At 40.0% G+C, this 21,980-nt stretch overlaps 1 protein-coding gene across 1 annotated transcript in view; it reads right to left on the reverse strand.

Moving 5' to 3' along the window:
* Positions 1 to 8,719, reverse strand: part of Agk (acylglycerol kinase) — a 75,414-nt gene extending 66,695 nt beyond the window's left edge. The window contains exons 1-2 of the mRNA XM_057779297.1: positions 8,671 to 8,719; positions 4,466 to 4,572 (exon numbers count right to left, since the gene is read on the reverse strand). Of these exons, the coding sequence (XP_057635280.1) occupies positions 4,466 to 4,566 (101 nt within the window). The 5' untranslated portion in view covers positions 4,567 to 4,572; positions 8,671 to 8,719. The remainder of the gene's footprint in view (positions 1 to 4,465; positions 4,573 to 8,670) is intronic.
* Positions 8,720 to 21,980: the final 13,261 nt, after the last annotated feature.

Genomic DNA, 21,980 nt, shown 5'->3' on the forward strand with positions numbered 1-21,980 from the left:
GTCCAAGTTTCTGCACAGCTGGTAAGACTCTGGGATTTGAGTCTAAACGCAATAGCAGTCTTCACTTGCAAAACAACAGCATAGCAATGGTGTGCAAAACAGAAACAGTCAGAAAGCTGGGAAGCTAATTAGAATTTGCTCAATAAAGGAGGGCAGTGTGGATGAAGATGGAGACAGTGAGGACAGACAAAAGAAACAGAACACATCAGGAAACTCTAAAATCATTTAGAATCTATGCACAGGATATGAAAAACGAGGATAAGGAGGAACAGAGGCTGTTCCAATATCTAGGGAAATAAAATGATAGTGAGTAATACCAATAACTGAGGAGCACGTTGGGCAAGGGGCTTTTGTTTTTAGAATGCTGGGCCAGAAATACCTGTGAAGCAGCTGAAGATAAGCACTTGTATTGGTTCCTTTTCTGCTGCTGTGGTAAAACACCAGGCCAAAGCAACTTAGGGAAGACAAGTTCATTTTAGCTATGGTTCCAGAGACTGAGAGTCCAGGACAGCAGAGCAAAGATGTGGTGGCAGGAGGAGGACACTGAGGACTCACACCCTGACCCACAAACAGGAAGCAGAGAGTGCAAACTGGGAAGAGAGGGACATCGAAAGCCACCCCTATTGAGACAGTTCCTCTAGCAGGGCCACAACAGCACCACTAACTGGGGACTGAGTGTTCAAATGCCACAGATAATGGGTACTCTCATTCAAGTCAACACAGCACTTGAATACACATTTAGGTGTGGAGCTCAGAAGACGTCTTTATAAAGACAAACAAAAACCTGGAACGGAATCTACAGATGGAACAGAAGACAGTATGGGCAGGTGAGATCATTCAGGAGAGGGCATGACATGAGAAGACAGCCTAGGGCAGAGAACTCCCCCCTTAAAGGAAGAGGTCACAAGAGAACGAGAAGGGGAGTGGCAAGGAGAGAAAGAGAGAGGAAAGAGAAGCAGTTGGGAAGGCAGAGACAACGGGGAAATGTGTCTCACTGTGGTAAGAAAGGTCATGAGAGACTGCAAGGACAGGAAGTACAGTAAAAGGAATGAGCCAGAGCAAGTATGGAAGAAGAATAAATTACAAGTGCTGGGGGCGGCACATACCTACAATCCCAGCACTTGAGGCAGGAAGTACTCAGGCCATGGCCAGCCTGGGCTACAAAGAAAGACTCCATGGAACTTAGGGTTGGCAGAGAAAGAAAAGAAGGAGAACAAGGAGGAGGAAGAAATAAAAAGCATCTAAACAGGAAAGGAAGAAGAAAATTGTCTTTTTACAGATGACATGATCTTTTATATAGAACACCAGAATGGTTACACCTAAACACAGAAGTGTTAGAACCATAAAACAATGTCAGCAAAGCTGTCAGCCAGAAAAAGAATTAAAAAAGCAAGCTGTACTTCCATACACAGAATGAACAATGTGTAAAGGAAACTAATAAATCAATTACGTAAGACAACCAGAAAAAATAAATATTTATAAATAAATTTAGGCAAGTGAGAGAGATGTGATCCATGAAAACCACAAAACAGACAGGAAGACGCCATGTGCTCAAGGATTGGAAGACGACGCTGTTAAAATGGCCACAGTACAAAGCAGTCTACCAAGTTCATGCAATCCCTGTCAAAATCCCAATGGCACTTTTTGCAGAAATAGGAGAATGCCACCTCAGAACTGATATGAAATCGCAAATAGCCTGAATGGCCAAAATAATCTATAAAAAAACAAAATTGGAAGGCTCTCACTTAGTAATTTCACAACTTCTTGCAAGGTTATAATAAAACTATAGTTCGGGCATACAGACTTACATATACAGATACATGTATGGACCAGAAAATCTAGAGGTAAACCTCCATTGTATATGGTCAAAGTATCTTCTACAAAGTCCCAAGACCACACGGCAGAGAAAGAATACCTTTCTATAAACAGTGACAGCCTGATACCTACATGCAAACAGTGAGGCTGTACCTTAGTATTATACCATATACACAATTAAACATAACAGCCTAAACGTGACCTAAAACTATGCAGCTCCTAGTAGCAAACATGGGGGAAAGCTTAATGCCATTGGATTTGACAATAAATCCTAGGATGTGAGAGTAAAAGCTCAGGCAAGGGCTGAGGAGATGGCTAGGGTGGTAATGTGCAACCCTGAACGCATGAGGACCTAAACATGGAACCCGTGCACTCACGTGAAACGCCAGTGCGACAGCTGCAGTCCTAGAACGGACAAGCAGACACAGGGACAACCAGAGCTCTGGGGCTGATGAGTAACGGTTCCCAAAAATAATGTGGGGGGCAATTAAGGAAAACACCCAACATTGACTTCTGACCAACATATATATGCAGAGACATTAACCATACACAAATCTACCCAAAGCACGGGCAACAAAAGCAAAGATAGACAATGGGACATGAACTTTAAAAGCTTCTGGACACCCTAAGACACAACAACAAATTGAAAGGCCAACATATACAATGAGAAAAATAAAACTGTGAATGATGTATTTATATCATAAGGGGTTAATATCTAGAATATATAAAGAATTCATACAATTCAACAACAAAGTCCAATTAAGAACTGGGCAAAGAGCTTTACAAATTTTTCTTCAAATAAGAAATATAAGAGGCCAAAAAGTATGTGAAAAAAATTCTCTATATTTTTAGAAAAATGAAATCAACACCACAAAACCCATCACAACAAAACATAAGTTAATGCAGATGTAGAGAAACTGCAACTATTTTGCACTATGGTAGTACTATAAAAGCTGTTACCAAAAACATTTTGAAGGCTCCTTAAAAAACCAATAATAGCACTTCGTAACGTATGATCCAGCAGCCATTCTTCTAGGTTATGTCTCTAAAGGAACTGTAAAAGAATCGAAGAGGTATTTGCTCTCCCAAGTTCACTGCAACGTTATTCACAATGGCCAGCAGACAGAAGTAACCCAATCTCCACTGAGAAATGAGTAAAGTATGACGTACACGTGCAGAGAAACAGCAATTACTCAACCTTTAACAAAACCTGACATCCTACGATGTGGCTGAATATTGAGGACAGTGTAGAAGTGCAACGAGCCAGTCACAAAAGAGCAAACACTGTATGATCCTGCCTACACTGCATGTCTCTATCAGTCAAACTCACGGAAAAACAGAGGGGCTGGTGGCTTCGAGGAATGATGGAAAACAGGGATTGTTCAATGGGTATAGTTTCAGTTTTGCATAAACAAAGAAGTCCAAGAAATCTTTTGCACAACAACATGAGTAAACTCAACAACACTGACCTGCGCATTTGCTCACAAAGGATCAAAGTATTCAGAAGAAGTGTGAGAAAGAGAAGAGAGAGACCCAAGAGCTGCATCTGAGCCTGTAACCTTGGATTTCAAGGGTGGAGAAGGAGCACATGAGGCCTTCAGTCAAGCTGTTTCAAACCTCCTTCAGAGTGAGGCCTCTTCACGCTGGAGAATCAAAGGGTCTTTTAAAACAATGAAGACTTCAGGGAGTATCAAAGGACCTCTGAAGACACAGTGAGCTCTTCAGATCTTCACAGGGCGCCCCCAGTGAGCCAGCATCAGTGTGCTTAGAGGCCCTGCAGTCTGTACAGACTCCCCTGAGCGCCAGGTTAGAAACTGGACGAAAGGCCTGCTAACTCTTTCCTTACCTTACAAATGCTAAGCTGTGCGGATACTAGCTAACAGAGCTTGGTGCCTAGCTCTGAGAGTACTTGCAAGGAAAGAACCACTCCGCTGCAGATTATCAGACCACACACTACAATGTCAAGTTTTTTGTCAGCAGTAAACTGAACACTCATAAGAGTATCAAGTGTGGATCTCTTTTCCAATACAATTCCTACCTCTTCCCTGGTCAGCAAAGCAATATGGAATATATCTGGATTTCTGTGTTGGTATACATAGACGTAGCACTTGGTTACGTAATTATAAGACTACAATTACATTGATTTCTTAAGATTTTATGATTTTTATACAAAAAAAAAAAAAAACCCTGCTTATGTAAACCTACCATACAAAGTCAGAATAGAAAATCTGGCACTTTCTTCTCCTGCTATGTCTGAAGGCTGATATAACACATGATACACTAAATTCCTTATTCAAACACAAAGGAGATAGATGAGTTACAATTTCAATTTCTGCTTACTTGGGAGAGGACTTTATTCTGTCCAGAATGGGTCCTGATTCTTCAACAAAGAAAGTGAATAAAAACTGCTTTCTTTCCAACCTCACTAACCACATGCATTGATGTGTAAGTGTTACAGCTATAATTAACTATACAGTTTCGTATGCTTACTTATATAGGAGAGCTTACAAGAAGCTTTTGCCTTTTTATTTGAATAACTTTGTTTAGCCACCATATTTTATAAAGACATGCAGCTGAACAAAATTGCAACACAGGCCCTTTGGATCATTCTATAGTGGGATGCAGATGGGGTGGGGCTGTCAATATTTACCAGTGCTTTCCATAGAGCCAGTGACCTCCCCACGTCAGAAAGCAGAGCCCAGCTGTAGTTTTCTTCCAGTGATTTCGAAGTGTTCTAAAGAATGCAGTCATCTTCTCCTACACATTTGATAGGCGGGAAAAGGAAAACAAATTACCCAAGATAAGCATGGAGCATCCAGGAATCATTCCTCTATGGTCTCCTCCCCTTTTCCTTTTGTTTTCTCTTATCCATGTCTGCTGTGGATCTTCTCCTCCTTCCCTCTCTAGTAACATCATCAGCATCTTCTCATCCACTCACAATCTTCACTTCCTTCTTTATTCACGTATTTCTACCTCCACTCTCCTCCTTCCTTATCCAATCACCTTTCCCTATCCATATTAGAAGGAAGGAGGAGGGAGGTAAGCGGAGAAGATTTCCAGGCTTCATCTGATGTCTGTCTTCACTGTTCCACTACACCACTGTTGAGTATTTGCCCATTACATATGAGGAATTCAAAATACCAGCAACAGTTTATTCAAAACAGAAGAAAACACCAGGTCTTTGGTATGAAAATGAGCAAAGAACATGCATAAAAAGCTCAATGCACGTGGCTAAGTAAAAAATGCTCATCTTACTAATCAAAGACATGTAAATTACAAAGAGCTATTATTATTCCCATATAAAATTCAGTTTTAAATTATCATTCACTGATTTCACTGATGACAAAATACAACAACAAAGATACTCTTGCCTACTCCTGTAGGGAAGGTAAATTAGCTCTATACGGAAAAACAAAATGGCTCAATATGTTTATTGTTTTTGTATGGCATCATTCATGATATTTATATTTATCAATATGTTACCTAGCTTATCCGCTAAAGTAAACCCTGAGAATGTAGGGCTTTGGGCACTGCTAGAACCTACACACCAAGTAAGATCTGGCACATGATAGGTATTCTAGAAACATCTATCAAGTGAGTAAGTCATATAACAATTCAACTTTTTAAATGGGGAATTTTCAGAAATGTAGAAAAAACAACTCAAAATACAAAGTAAGTAAACATAGCAGGGTAAAAGACATCTATAACCAGTGTTATCCCAATTATGTTCAAACAGGACCACCAATCAAAATCCCAATAAGCAAAAGCAGAAATTTTACAAAGTTTCCTCTAAGTTATAGGATGGTAAATGACATCTTAAAATTGCAACGTACATGCAATGCTAAGTTTTCTAAAATAAATTATTATCTAAACAGATGGAAAATATTTCTCCCTTTAAATATTTTCTCCCTTGGTCAAAATCCCTCCCCTAGGAAGAAACATCCACACTGCAGACATCAATGAAGCGATCCAGGCTAGTGCACACAGAGTCCCAAAGGCCCATGTAATCACTGACCTCTCCCCATCAGGCCCTAAACACTTATACATTCACGAGCGCAAGGGCAGGGAAGGGTTAAGTCCCACTCTCAAATGCTCATAATTGTTAAATCCCTAAGTGCAGTACAACCATATGAGCTAAGCTGCAACACAGTAAGATAAAGGTTGGGAGATGAGGACAGAAATCCACAAACACGGGCCTAACTGGGATGGACCTGCAGGGCCAGACAGAGCCCTACGATCAGGAGTCAGAGGGGAGGAGTTAGGAATACACTACGGCCTGAGCATCTGTGTTTCCGAACTTCTACGTGAATCTCCTAATTCCAAGTGAAATGGCATTAGGATGTAGAAATAATGGGGCAACAAGGGTGTTGCCTTCATAATACGATTAGCACCTAAGAAGAGACACGAGCCAGATGTCACATCCCATCCACCACAACCCTCCCTCTGAAGACACAGCCACAAGACAGCCACCTGCAAACTAAGAAGAGTGTACCACACCCAGTGCAACCATCTTGGATTCATACTTCTGCTTTTGCACATTGTGAGAAATAAACTTTGTTATTTAAGCCACCCCAGTTATAGCTACCTGAGCAAAAGTATACAAAGGCCATAAATATACTTGTGTGTGTGTGGGGGCGGGGGTAAAGGCTACATACAAAATGAATACATACACATATATATGTATCAAATTATGTTCTGAAAAACATAGAAAGGCAGTAGACTGAGGAAGTAATTTCTCTTCTCACCCATGACTAAGACTCCTGTAACAAAACATATTAACAAACAAATAAAAAGGACATAAATCTATGTGATGAGTTTTACCTGACAACGAACCTTCAGAAATAAAACCCTGTGTATGTTAAATTTGATGAAGAGTAGCAAGCTATACAGAAACATGACAGAACAAGGTGCCATGACAACAGGTCTGTTTGTTCAGGTCCTCGTGTAGCTCTTCGTCTTAAGAAATAAAGGTGATCATTTCCTGCAGGCATAAGATGAGGGCCTTATACAGGAAGTCCGCTTCAGGTTAGAACAGCAACAACTTCCTGCTTCTGCTGCTTCCTCAACTGCCAATGTACTAAGTTGGAGATGAACACGCCTAAGCACCATCAATAGAGTGAAAGCACAGGGTAGCTTCTAGAACACTGGTGCTCAGTCTTTAGGGTCCTTACTAAACCTTATTAGAAAGCACAAAGTATGCTGGAAATGTGTATTCTTAGTTATTATCTCCCTCCCCCCAAAACCCCTTTGTTCCAGAACTGAGTATTATCTCATATTTAGTTAGTAAGCAATTACTACCATAATTTAATGTAGGTGATAAACACAGCGGACCTAGAGAAACAGTAGTTTAAAGATAAAAGATGGGAGTGGAGGGAAGATATGAAAAGATTGAGTCCACACTAAGGGCTTTGGACATTATGCTGAAGACAATGGGGGGAAAAACTTTGAGATTTTTAGCAGATAAAGGACATAATCATATTCGAGCTGCAGATTATAACAGACTGTGAGAACCTGAAGAGTAAAGCTTAAGAGGGGGCGGGGGGGGGGAGGCTGCCATAATGTCTGGTCAACTAAAGGGAGGAACAAGAGTTCTCTTGTCTCAAGGGAGGTCGTGGTCCGGCAGTGCTTGGTGACCAACTGATTGCAGGAGGTGAGAGATGAGGAAACAAGCCAGGGTTTGTGCTTAGGCAATGGACCAGAATGAAATTTCAAGCCTTTGATTGATATTGCAGGTTTGTGGGAAAACAGTGTGCGGCTAAGGAGACTCTAGACTGTTACACCTGCCGGGCACTCTCAAGGGAACCCACACAGATGTCTGGACTTGGCTGTTCGGAAACAGGAGAGATTGGACACAGAACTGGAACTCACGTCTGTGAAAGCAAAGTATGAGGGTTGCTAAGAACATCCAAGTGGAGGGTAGCATGGGAAGAAGACGTCAGTGGAGGGCACTCTGAGAGGACGGTCTTTACAAGCCACCCCTTCCCCAGCAACTCCCTTTTTTGTCATAAATGATTCATCTGTCACTGAAGGACGGGGAATACACAGGCAGCCTAGTGTGCAAAGAGGACTGGACGAGCTGCCTGAACTAAATCCCAGCTTTGTCACTCACAGGTAGTTGGACCCTGGGTAAGTCAATTAACTTCTTCACTAGTAAAACGAAGAAACACCATCTGCCCTGATTACTTAATTTGGCTGTGACATCAGCTGTGATGGGGCTGTGACAAAATCTGTACATGTTTCCACATCTAAGTTGACTTCACAAATATGTACGACATTAACAGTGTATATTCCCTTCTCAGCATCCTGAATTTTCATTCTCATTAACGTCAGTTAAAAAAAAATCTCAATTTCATGTTTAAATTAGCATATATTTCCCTTTAAAGCAGGTTGTCCCCAACCCCATAAGCTCCCAAATTCTAACTGCAGCCCCTCTCCTGACCAGAAAGGAGAGGATTTTCTTACTAAAGCAGCGCTCCTTGGGGGGGTTCTAGCCATCTCCATCAGAACCTAGAAAACGGAATGAATGAACAGACCCGCCCATCAAATACTACTGGTTCTGTTTCTGTTCCGGGGGACCCCACTGCCCAACGGGGTGGTGACTGAGGGGGCCACAGATTAGGAACAGCTCTGGGTTTGAACCAGCACACCTGACTCGCAGGGACCACAGGCGTGCGCGCCACGCCGGCCCGGCCCAGCCCCCTTCTCCCGCCGCGCCACAGCCAGCAACTGTGTGGCCGATCCCCGGAAGCTAGGCGGATTCCCGGGACGCCCCGCTCAGCCCAGCCGCCTGCGACTGCACCCCACACCCGGGCCACACACACCCAGCCGCCCGCACTCGCTACTCCCCGAACTCACCGTTGCCCGCCGCTTGGCGCCCGGCCTTTCCTGTGTGCTCTCGCAAAACTCTTCCTCCCCTGAGCGGGAAACCGCTACCGCTGCCCTCGGGTTCCGACGCGGGGCTGCGCGAGCCGGGTGGGGCAGAGCCCTCCAGTGGTCCTGAAGGGTAACTGCCCTCTCTTTCCGTTCTCCCACTTGTTCATTCTTTCAGTCTCTCATCCATCTACCCTTCTATCGCCAGCCCATCGTTTCTGGAAAGTTGACAATAAATAACACGAACAGTTTTACAATTTGGAACTAAATCAGAAAGTAATTAAAGGAGTAAGACAAGTTTAGACAGTGGTAAAAGAAAACCACACCGGTTGATGGGTTTGGGGGTGCTGTGTTAAGTTAAACAGCAGAAGTTTGAACTCCCCAAAAGCAGAAAGAAGAGGATCAGGTCAGAATGCATAAAAGACAGAGCAGGGCACAGGAGACTCAAACACAAAATCTGAGATGCACTAGGCTAGTGTGAGGAAGGCAGAGAGAGGTAGAGATAAGGAGAGTGATGAGGCAGAAGAGGCCATGGAGATGAATGAAGGGGCACCAGAAAATGTGTCTGCTCAAAATATAAAGACTTCTGAACTGAAGATGAGGGACAGATGCAGGGGAGCTTCCTGATTTCCTCAGTTTGCTTAAACCCAGGCAGCTAGTTACAAAGACTTTGTATCTTGCCACTATCAGGGAGAAATCAACAAAACAGTACAGACTTTGCTACAAAGAGACGTTGTGGAAGTCTGTCTTGAGGACATGACATGGCCATTGGTGTCTTGAAATGGGAACAGCTGTGCTTACTCGCCCACAATCGTCACAAGATCATACACATTCACACCCAATCCCTACTGGCCCGCCTCTTAGAAGATATACAAGCAAAGAAAGGTTGCTGGGGCCAAGAGGTCTGAGGAGTGTTGGGGGACAGCAACTTCTTTAGTGCTGTTGTCTTCTGTGTGTCGCCCATGTTCTGTTGGTCATCCCTCACCCATGAGGCTCTAAGTAACTCCGATCAAACTCGTTGATTCACAAATGTAGACTTCGGGGGAATCATTTCTATGGAGTCTGTCCTTGTGACCCTATCTAAAGAAAATGGGCATTCATTCACTGGTGTCTCCCTAGGGAAAGTCAATAGGGAGTAAATTTATTCCCAGCCAAATATGACCATAGTTTGGGAGACATATTCAAGTTGCCCTGAATGACATGTTCCACTGCGGAACAGGTTAGTTGAATATTTATAATCACAGAATAAAATAAAGTCATAATTTAATTTGGGATGTCAGATTGGAAGGTTACAGCAAAGTAGAGAAATCTCTTCCATGGGTTTCAGATGTTGTGTGATGACCTTCCTAGAGCTGGATGGGCAGAAGCTTTCAATTGTATCACTCCTAATGTCTTACCTAGTAGACATAAACATGGTTCAGGAGAGGAACCATGTTTATGTCTACTAGGTAAGATGTGGCAAATGGCTATTAAAGGTAAGAAAGGATGCTTTGGGCTATCCTTCTGCAACACCCCATCTCTCCACTGTGAAGTTCTAATAAGTCTGCTGGTCTGCAAACTCTGGAACAACAATGCATCTTTTTTCTCAGAACTTTAGTCCACAGACAACAAAAGCTAAACACCGAGGACAGCTTTACATCCTCATCAGCATTAGGGACATTACTTAATGAACAAATCTTTATCTGCCATGTATTATCTCCCCCTAAATTGCTGCCAATAAAAGAAAATTCAAGATCACCTCCCCACTTAGTCTTCTTTCTAAATGCTATTGTTCTTTTTACAAGTGCTATCTATCTAAGCCGGAGTCCTACGCTTTGAGCTTTCCGATGGTGTTTGAATGTTAAGAATTCTGCTCATTTCTCCTTGTTAATCTGTTTTTTTTTCTTTTTCTTCCTTTTTTTGCTTACAATTTTTTTACAGGACTCTCCCTCACTGATAGAGAAATTCTATTCCTTTCCATGCAGAGGAAAATGTTTTAGACTTGCCATTAGTGGAATAGGATTCAATGAGCAGAGATGCGGACTCTCCAGTCCCAGTGCGGTGAGAAGATTCCAAACAGAAAGCTACATGAACACAGCTGATGCCAACTTCCAGACAGTTTAAATTTGGTACCAACACCCCCATATTCATGTGGGGATCAAGTCAAGCAACACAGCTTTCTTGTTGTTCCATCTCTCTGTCAACCAGCATCAGTGGAGAGGTGTGTGACGGGCCTCATGGAGAGCTCTGAGTCTGGGCTCATGTTTAGTGCCCTGCAAAGTGCCTGCAACCTCGGGGCTTGCGATCTACTACTCTCCCAGGTCCTGTTTCCTCTTCTATAACTTAGACTCCACATGAATGCTTGAAGGACAATGAAAACATCCACGGAGGCTAAGTACAGTACAGCACATACGATGTCCTGCTTCTCCCTGGGACAGTGTGAGCTCTCTACCACTCACTCTCTCCATTCATAAGTTAGAAGACGGAAGCACTTCAGATTTTATAAAATTCCCTTAGAGCTTAAAATATTTTAATAATTTTATCATTTAAAAAATTATTTAATTATTTAAATGAGTTTCTTCTAGAAATTCTTTCCCAACTAGCTAAATGTTTGCATTTGGAAATGGTTTTGTGCAACCGCTTGACTGCAGGCTGGGAAAACCTGAGATTTGTGGGATGGTCCATACGCTTTCAGTATTGGGCAGAAGGGGGATCCTGAAAATGGGAACAGGTAAACTCTGATACATTTTCCAATCAGGAAACAATATTTTAAAAAGCCTTGAAAATAATTCCATGTACATGTGATGTGCACGTTTGTGTGTGTGTGTGTATGTCCTCTTTTAAGGCTGATATCTTGTTTTGGATCTTCTATGTGAAGGGAACACTACAATCCTTTTTGGATTTAGTACCTCTCAGGAGCAGAATCCAATATTGCTGCCACACGGGCATCCCTAGTGAGTATGAACTTGACCACATGATCGTCCCATGTGAGCGTGATATTTTTTCCTTTTTTAAATTGTTTTTATTGCCTTGCCTCTCATCTCTGCTTCTACACTCTCCTGTGAACCCCCATTCTCCCAATTTACTCAGGACATCTTGTCTTTTTCTCCTTCCTATGTAGATCCATGTATGCTTCTCTTAGGGTCCTCTTTACTGTCTAGGTTCTTGGGGTTGTGGATTGTAGGCTATTTTTTTTTCTTGCTTTGTGTCTAAAAGCCATTTATGAGTGAGTATTTATTATATTTGTCTTTCTGGGTCTGGGTTGCCTCACTCAGTATGGTTTTTTTTCCAGATCCACCCATTTGTCTGTAAATTTCAAGATATCATTTTTTTTACCACTTAGTAGTACTCCATTATGTAAATGTACAACTTTTTTTTTGCCTGTTCTTCAGTTGAGGAGCATCTAGGCTGTTTCCAGGTTCTGGCTATTACAAATAATGCTGCTATGAACATAGTTGAGCACATATCCTTGGGGTATGATTGAGCAACCTTTGGATATTTACCCAAAAGTGGTATTATTGGGTCTTGAGGTAGATTCTTTTCCGGTTTTCTGAGAAATCACCATACCAGTTTCCAAAGAGGCTATACAAATTCACACTCCCACCAGCAACGGAGGAGTGTTCCTCTTACCCCACCTCATCTCCAGGATAAGTTTTCATCAGTGTATTTGATCTTGGCTATTCTTACAGGTGTAAGATGAAATCAGAGTTGTTTTGATTTTCATTTCTCTGATAACTAGGGATGTTGAGCATTTCTTTAAGTGTCTTTCAGCCATTTGAGATTCATCTGTTTAAGTCTTTGAGAACATCATTGAGAGTTCTCTGTTTAAGTCTTTACCCCATTTTTTATTGGATTGTTTGTTCTTTTGGTGTCAAATTTCTTAAGTTCTTTGTATATTTTGGAGATCAGACCTCTGTCTGATGTGGGGTTAGTGAAGATCTTTTCCATTCTATAAGCTATCATTTTGTCTTATTGACCATGTCCTTTGCTTTACAGAAGCTTCTCAGTTTCAGAAAGTCCCATTTATTAATTGACGTTCTCAGTGTCTGTGCTAATGGGGTTGTATTTAGGAAGTGGTCTCCTGTACCAATGAATTCAAGTGTAATTCCCACTTAATCTTCTTTGAGGTTCAATGTGGTTAGTTTTACATTGAGGTCATTGATTCATTTGAACTTGAGTTTTGTACATGATGATAGATATGGATCTATTTGCCTTCTTCTACATGTTGATATCCAATTGTCCAACTACCATTTGTTGAATATGCTTTTTTTTTCAATTTTATATTTTTTGCTTCTCTGTCAAAAATCAGGTGTTCGTAGGTGTGTGGATTAATATCTGAGTCTTCTATTTGATTTCTTTGAAATCTCCTGTCTGTTTTTATGCCAATACCAGGCTGTTTTCATTATTGTAGTTCTATAGTGGAGTTTGAAGTCAGGACTGGTGATGCCTCCAGAAGTTCCTTTATTGTACAGGATTGTTTTGGCTATCCCTGATTTTTTTGTTTTTCCATATTAAGTTCAGTATTGTTCTTTCAAGGTCTGTGAAGAATTTTGCTGGAATTTTTGATGCCACTGAATCTGCTTTTGGTAAGATTGTTATTTTTACTATGTTAATTGAAACTACCCAAGACCAAGGGTAGTTTTCTAGTGTCTTCTTCAATTTCTTTCTTCAAAGATTTAATGTTCTTATTATATAGGTCTTTCACTTATTTGGTTAAAGTTACCCCAAAATATTTTATGTTATTTGTGGCTATTGTGAAGGGTGATATTTCTCTGATTTTTTTTCTCAGCCATTTTGTTATCTGTATAAAGAAGAGTTACTGATTTTTTTTTTTAGTTAATCTTGTACCCTGCTCCATTATTGAAGGTGTTTATGAGTTGTAGGAGTTCCCTGGTAGAGTTTTTGGGGTCATTTATGTAAACTATCATATCGTCAGCAAACAGTGACAGTTTGACTTCTTCTTTTCCAATTCATATCCCCTTGATCTTTCTTTGTTGTCCTATTTCTCTAGCTAGAACCTCAAGAACTATATTGAATAGATATGGAGAGAGTGGAAAACCTTGTCTTGTTTCTGATTTCAGTGGGATTGCTTTGAGTTTTCCTCCATTTAGTTTGATGTTGGCTGTTGGCTTGTGATATATTGCCTTTAATATGTTTAGGTATTTTCTTTGTATCCCTGCTTTCACCAATACTTTTATCATGAAGGGGTGTTGAATTTTGTCAAAGGCTTTATCAGCTTGTAATGATGATCATGTTCTTTTTTTCTTGTGGTTTGTTATATGGTGGATTATATTGACAGATTTTTGTATGTTGAACCATCCCTGCATCTCAGGGATATAGCCTACTTGGTCATGATGGGTGATTTTTCTGATATGTTCTTAGATTCCATTTGCCAGTATTTTGTTGATTATTCTTGCATAGATTTCATGAGTGAGATTAGTCTGTAATCTTCTTTCTTAGTAGTGTCTTTCTGTGGTTTGGGGATCAAGGTAACTGTAACCTCATAAAAAGAGTTTGGCAATGTTCCTTTTGTTTCTATTGTGTGGAACAATTTTAGGAGTATTGGTATTAGTTCTTCTTTGAAAATATTCTAGAATTCTGCATTGAGATCATCTGGTCCTGGGCTTTTTTTTCTTGGAAGACGATTTAATTTGTCTGATCTTGATTTAATTTTGGTAAGTGGTATTTATCTAGAAAATTGTATATTTCCTCTAAGTTTTCCAATTTTGTGGAGTACAGGTTTTTGAAGTATGACCTGATGACTCTCTACATTTCCTCTGTGTCTGTTGTTATGTCCTTCTTCTCATTTCTGATTTTGTTAATTTGGGTTTTTCTCTCTCTTCCTTTTGGTTAATTAGGATAAAAGTTTGTCTATTTTGTTGATTTTCTCGAAGAACTGACTCTTTGTCTCATTGGTTCTTTGTATTGTTTTCTTTGTTTCTGTGTTGTGGGTGTCAATTTGATTATTTCCTGTCATCTAGTCCTCCTGGGTGAGTTTGCTTCTCTTTGTTCTAAAGCTTTCAGGTGTTCTGTTAACTCACTAGTGTGGGAATTTTTCCAGCTTCTTTATGTAGGCATTTAGTGATATGAACTTTCCTCTTAACACTGCTTTCATTGTGTCCCATAAGTTTAGGTGTGTTGTGTGGTCATTTTCACTGAATTTTTAGGAAGTCTTTAATTTCTTTCTTTTTTCTTCCTTGACCCATTGGTGATTCAGATGAGCATTGTTTAATTTCCATGTGTTTGTGGGCTTCCTGGAATTAGTGTTGCTTCTGAATTCCAATTTTAAGCCATGGTGAGTCAATAAGATATATGGGGTTATTCCAATTTTTTTTTTTTTTGTATCTGTTGAGGTTTGCTTTGTTACCGAGTATGTGGTCTATTTTGGAGAAGCTTCCATGAGGTGCTGAGAAGAAGGTATATTATTTTAAGTTTGAACGAAATGTTCTATAGAAGTCTGTTAAGTCCATTTGAGTCATAGTATCTGTTAGTTACCTTATCTCTCTGTTAGGTTTCTGTATGGCAGATCTGTCCAGTGATGAAAGTTGAAGTCTTCCACTATTACTGTGAGAGATTTAATGTGTGATTTAAGCTTTAGAAGTGTTTCTTTTATATATGAGGGTGCCTTTGTATTTTGGGCATAGATGTTCAGTATTGAGATTTCCTCTTGATAGATTTTTCATGTGACTAATATAAAATGTCCTTCTTTGTCTCTTTTGATTGATTTTAGTTTGAAGTCTATTTTGTTAGATATTAGAATAGCTACTCAAGCTTGTTTCTTAGATCCATTTGATTGGAACATTATTTCCCAACCCTTTACTCTGCGGTGATGTCTGTCTTTGAAGTTGACGTGTGTTTCTTGAATGTAGCAGAAGGATGGATTCTGGATTTTTTTTCTCTTTTTTTTTTATTGAAAAAAAAATTTTCTGCCTCCTCCCCGCCTCCCATTTCCCTCCCCCTCCTCCCGCCCCTCTCCCCCTCCCCCCACTCCTCTTCTCCTCCCTCTCCAGTCCCAAGAGCAATCAGGGTTCCTTGCCCTGTGGAAAGTCCAAGGTCCTCCCCCCTCCATCCAGGTCTAGGAAGGTGAACATCCAAACTGTCTAGGCTCCCACAAAGCCAGAACATGAAGTAGGATCAAAACCCCGTGCCATTGTCCTTGGCCTCTTGTCAGCTCTCATTGTCCGCCACATTCAGAGAGTCTGGTTTTATCCCATGCTTTTTCAGTCACAGTCCAGCTGGCCTTGGTGAGCTCCCAATAGATCGGCCCCACTGTCTCAGTGGGTGGGTGCACCCCTCGTGGTCCTGACTTCGTTGTTCATGTTCTCCCTCCTTCTGCTCCTCATTAGGACCTTGGGAGCTCAGTCCGGTGCTCCAGTGTGGGTCTCTGTCTTTATCTCCATCCATCGCTAGATGAAGGTTCTATGGTGATATGCAAGATATTCATCATTATGGTTATAGGATAGGTTCATTTCAGGCTTGGGCACCTGAGGATATGGATTCTGTTTTTTTATCCAATCTGTTAGCCTGTGTTTTTATAGTTGAGTTGAGCCCATTTATATTAAGGGATATTAATGACCAGTGATTGCAAGTTTCTGTTATTTTAGTTTTCATTTTGGTGATGTTATTGTGTGTATTTTCCCTTCTTTGGAATTTGCTGCTGTGAGATCATCAATAGTCTGTGTTTCTGTGGGTATAGCTGACTTCTTTGGATTGAATTTTTCATGCTAGTACTTTGTGTAGGGCTGGACTTTTGGCTAGGTATTGGTTAAATCTGGGTCTGTCATGGAATTTCTTGTTTTGTCCATCTATATTGATTGAAAGTTTATCTATCTATTTATCTATCTGTTTGCCTGTCTGTCTATATTGTAGTCTGGGTTGGCATCTGTGGCCTCTTAATGTCTGAATAATGTTTATCCAGAACCTTCTGGTTTTCATTGTTTCCATTGAGAAGTCAGGTGTAATTCTGATAGGTCTGCCTTTGTGTGTTACTTGACATTTTCCTTTGCAGCTTTTAATATTCATTCTTTATTCTGCATGTTTGGTGTTTTGATTATTAAGTGGTCAGGGGACTTTTTAAAATCCAGTCTATTTGGTGTTCTGTAAGCTTCTTGTATCTTCATATGCATATCTTTCTTTAGAGTGGGAAAATTTTCTTCAATAATTTTGTTGAATATATTTTCTGTGCTTTTGAGTAGGACCTTTTCTCCTTTATCTATTACTATTATTCTTAGGTTTGGGTTTTTCATGGTGTCCCTTATTTCCTGGATATTTTGTTTTAAGCTTTTGTTAGATTTAATGTTTTCTTTAACTAATGAGTCTATTTCCTCTATTGTATCTTCAGGGCTTGAAATTCTCTCTTCCATTTCTTGTGTTCTGCTGTTTATGCTTGCATTTGTGGTTCCTGATCGTTTTCTCATAATTTCTGTTTCTATAATTCCCTCGGTTTGAGTTTTCTTTATTGTCTCTATTTCGGTTTTCAGGTCTTGAATTATTTTTTTTTATGTGTTTGATAGCTTCTTTTTTTTTTTTAAGGATTTGTTGATTTCTCCCAACTTTTTGTTTGTCTTTTTCTCCATTTCCTTGAGGGAACTTTTTATTTCTTCTTTAAAGGCCTCAAACATTCGCCTAAAGTTATATTTTAGGTCATTTTCTTCTGTTTCATCTATATTTGGGTGTTCAGGTCTTGCTGTTGTATGGCCACTAGTTTTTATTGGTGTTTGTTGATCCTTGTGGTGTTGAGTGTGCTCTTACCTTGTCTACCCATCTTTTTTTCTGATTGGTGTAGTTGGTTCTGTCTGTGTCTCTGGTGGTCAATCTTCCAGGTGCCAGTGGATCCAAGGCTCAGATGTTTGCTCCTCATAGTGCAGTCAGGTTCACTGTTTCATTCACCCTGGAGGTTCCAGGAGGTGTTCCTGGAGATTTCTCAGTGCTCCCAGGTGTCACTCTGCAATACTGGGGTTTGTTCAGGTCTGTTCTCATGGACATTGCTTGCTTGGGTGGGGGGGGGTCTCCTGCTGATGAGGTCGCTGCCTTGGGCCTGATCCAACAGAGGTCGCTGATTCACATCCAGTTCTGTAGAGGTCTCTGGCTCGAGCCTGCTATCTCAGAGGTGGCTCCCTTGCACTTGCTCAGGCCTGCTCTGGTGGAGGTCACTGGCTCAGGCCTGTTCCCACAGATGTCCCTGACTCATGCCTAGACAGTAGCTCCCTTGACCTGCTCCTGTGGAGGTCGCTGCCCCTGCAGATGCCTAAAAGTATCTTTAAAATAGATTCAATATGCTTTGAACCCAAATCAAGGGTTTGGGCATAGACATATAAAAATAAATGATTCTGAACTTCAGATAGAAATTTGGAGAACCTAGGATAAGTGGTAGTAACATTTTGAAAAGGAATAAAATTTGACAAATTATACTACTCAGTTTTAAGACTTTCCAAAAAATTTTTTATTAATTTAAAGTAGGAATGTATTGCTCATTTTTCTCATTGCTTTGATGCATTACTGAAGCAACATAAGGAAAAGTTCATGTTATTTCAAAATGCAAAGGGACCTCATCATGGTGGGGAGAGTATGGCAGTGAATGGCGAAAGAACAATGCAGCTGATCACATGTGTCCAGGCAGGTAACAGGGAGATGAGTGCAGCTACCTTGCTCCTTTGTCCTCTGTAATTGTGTCTGTGAGTCTAGCCCATGCGCCAGTGCTGCTCACGTTTAGGGTGGGTCTTCCCTCCTCAGTTAAACGTCTAAGGAGACACCCACATAGTCATACCCATATGTATATCTCCCTGGTAACTCTAAATCCTGTCCATTTGACAAGCAAGACCTACTGTTACAAGTATGATAATAGTGTCAGGATAGACACAGAGACCAATGGAACAAAAGAATGAATCAGAAGTAAATCAGTATATACGCTCGCTGACAATTTCCCAAATTAAGTCAAAGGTAGAAGGGATGGTATGTTGTCAAACAATGAAACAACTGGATGGCCAAATGAGAAAAGCAAAACTAACAAAACTAGATATGGCAGTTTGAATGTTATTGACCACCATAATCTTACAGGGAGTGGCACTATTAGGAGGTGTGGCTATGTTGGAGTGGGTATAGCCTTGTTGGAGGAAGGGTGTCACTGTGGGGATGGTCTTTGAGTTTTCCTATTCCTGTTGCCTATAAGATGTAGGGCTCTCAGCTACTACTCTAGAACTATGTCTGCTGCAGGCCACCATGCTCTTTGCCATGATGATAATGGACTGAACCTCTGAAACTATAAGCAAGCTCTCCCAATTAATGTTTTCTTTATAAGACTTGCTGTGGTCATGGTGTCTCTTCACTGCAATAAAAATACTAAGACACTAGCTTAAAACATATGTGAGACCTAGACATAAAAGTGAAAATTATAAAACTTTAAAAGGAAATATGGGGAAAATCTTAATATCTTAAACAGATCATATAAACATGCATGCTCGGAATAAAAAAATCACTAAGTTATCTTTGCTAAACTTTAAAGATTTTGTTCTTCTAAATATACTATTATCAAAATGAAAAGGCAAAACATAGACTGCTAAAAAATGTTTGCAAAGCATATGAAGGAGAACTTGAAATCAAAATGCATAATGAGTTCTTACAATTCAATGAGAAAAGGATTACCTTTTTCAAATGTATAAAACATTTGAAAAGCTGCTTCAGCAAGGAAGATCTACTGTAGACAGTTATACAAATCAGGATGTCTTCAGATAAAAATAACTGACATAAATGTAGAGATGTGTATCTGCTGGGACTGTGTTACACGATTTCTAAAAATATAAAATTTTAGAGAGTTTGGAAAATAGGTTGGCCATGTCTTGAAAAGTTAAGCATCCACTAAACTCTTTAATCCCCAGCTATCGCTTTATTTACTCAAAATGAAAACGCAAACATATATCCACACAGATGTGTATGCAAATGCTGAATCCAACTTTATTCATGGTAGAGAATATCAAATGTGACTATCCATCAACAAGTGAATGGGTGAACAAATTGTAACAACAACACCAAACAGTTGAGGACTCATCCATAAAAATAACACAGCATGGCTATGGCACTGTGCTGAGAGAAAGAGGTCAGAACATTATATACCATGAGGCTACATTTATAGGCAATTCAACAAGAGACAAATGGGATGCGTGGTGACAGGCAATAAATCAGAGGTTGTGCGATGCAGGGGATGGACTGAGATGTATGCGAGGGTTAACTAGGAAGAGTTAGCACCTGGTGATGATAGAAATAATCTATAACTTCACTGTGGCCAATACGGCAGTGTATACCTTTACCAAAGGTCACCCATTTTACTATGGGTGCATTTTAATGTCTATAAGTTATATGTAAAATCAAAATTGAAGTGATATACATTCTGGGGTTGTGGGAGGAAATTAAGGGTGCTCCTGGCTTGTTCATTTTTTCAACCTTATCAAGTATTTATTATATGTACATGAAGAAATACATATTTTGCAGGAAAATAAAAAATCCATACTATCTCTCTTGTGTAAGTAGGAGTGTCATCAAAAAGAGAATGCTAGATATAAAATAAATAATCAAACTATTAAATATATAATTACAGGTTACTATAGACTAATCTAAGAAAAGAAAGCTAGGGAAGAGTTAGGAATAAGTTCATCATTTATTTTATTTTAAACTAATTTTATGGTGTTAGGGATTGAACCAAGGGTCTTGCACTTGTCTGTTGTGTAGAGACATTGCTGCCCTCCAGAGTCCTTTTGCGTTTGCTTTAGCACTGAGCTATACTCCAAATATATATATATATATATATATATGTATATATATATATATATATAATCATACATATGCTTAAGAGAGTTTTATTGGGTGAAAATGCTGAGCTGAACACAGAAGGGTGAATAAAAGTTAGCTGCTAACTAAATGGAATGATGAAGCGAAGACCTTGAGGCTAGAAAGAGTTTGGTATGTTCTGATATAAAAAAATAATAATTATAGAGGCCTGGGGAGATGGCTTAGTCAGTAAAGTGCTTGTCATTCAAGCATAAGGATCTGACTTCAGATCCTAGCACCCGTGTGAAAAATTGGTGGTATATACCTGTGATACCAGCACTGGGAAGGAGGACATGGGAGGGAGCCTGGGTCTTGCTAGCCATCAATCTAGGGCTCAGTGAGGAGCGCTGTAAAAAACAAAATAAAGTGGAGAGCAATTGAAGAAGATACCCAACATCGATCTCTAACCTCTACACATCCTAATGCACCTAACACATTCATGCAAATACATACACAGGTAAACGGATACACAAATTATTATAGATGGGTTTTAAAGAATTAGTGTAAGGGTGAAGCTATAGAAACTTATGGGTAATATTGGCAAATATTTGATCACTAGAAGATTTTATCTGAGGATATCTAAAACATAATAATATGAGGTTGAAGATTTTCTTTTAATACCAAAACATTTCAGTAGCCAAACACAAAGGCACAAGAAACCAGAAAATATTTCAAAGTCAAAGGGCTTTCATCCTTACTTCAGAAAGAAAGTACATCAATTTTTAGGAGAAACATTAAAATATGGGTCTACTATAGTCACTGTTAAATGGTTTTTTTGAAACAATTTGATCCTTTGGTCACATAGGTAAGTTAATAGAACTTTATAGTTTATATACACATAAAGGGAAAATATCATAAAATACAAGTAAATGACACTGGCAAATATTTTATAGATGAGAAAACACATGTAATCCTATGCTGTCTGATATATGGGACCATCTCCCTCACCCCTGAGACATTTCAGTTTCCTTCTGCTGGAAACAAAAAAAAAAAAATTTAAGTCTGGAACCATTTTTTATACTAATTTCCCCTGTTTTGAGGTTTCTAAATTTTTAAAAATATTTTTATGTGTATTTATGTGTGAGTCTATGCCACATGAGTGTGGGCATTCTTGGAGGCTACAAGAAGGGATGAGAACTCGTGGAAGTGGATTTATAGGTTATATGGGTGCTGGTAAATGAACTCAGGTCCTTTACCAAAGACACAAGCATTCTTAATCACTGAGCCATCTCTCTAGCTCCTAGAGATTGTCCGATCACTGAGGCGGTGTGGCAGGGAACATTTTTCTCCTGCAGAGGAATGCAGCTTTCTGTGTTGAAGGGTAAGTTTTCACAGAGTGGCTTAGTGGAAGGTCTCGCTTCTCACTGGCCCTCTCCGTAGGACTCATGTGTTTATCTCTCGGGTCTCATTAGTGCTAAGGGAAAGGTCTGAGCTGGAACCTTCAGCCCTGGCAATGCATTGTCACACATTTCCACTCTGGGATCATGTCTTATTTA

This window comes from Chionomys nivalis, chromosome 1, assembly GCF_950005125.1.
Source record: "Chionomys nivalis chromosome 1, mChiNiv1.1, whole genome shotgun sequence".
NCBI classification, from domain to species: Eukaryota; Metazoa; Chordata; class Mammalia; order Rodentia; family Cricetidae; genus Chionomys; species Chionomys nivalis.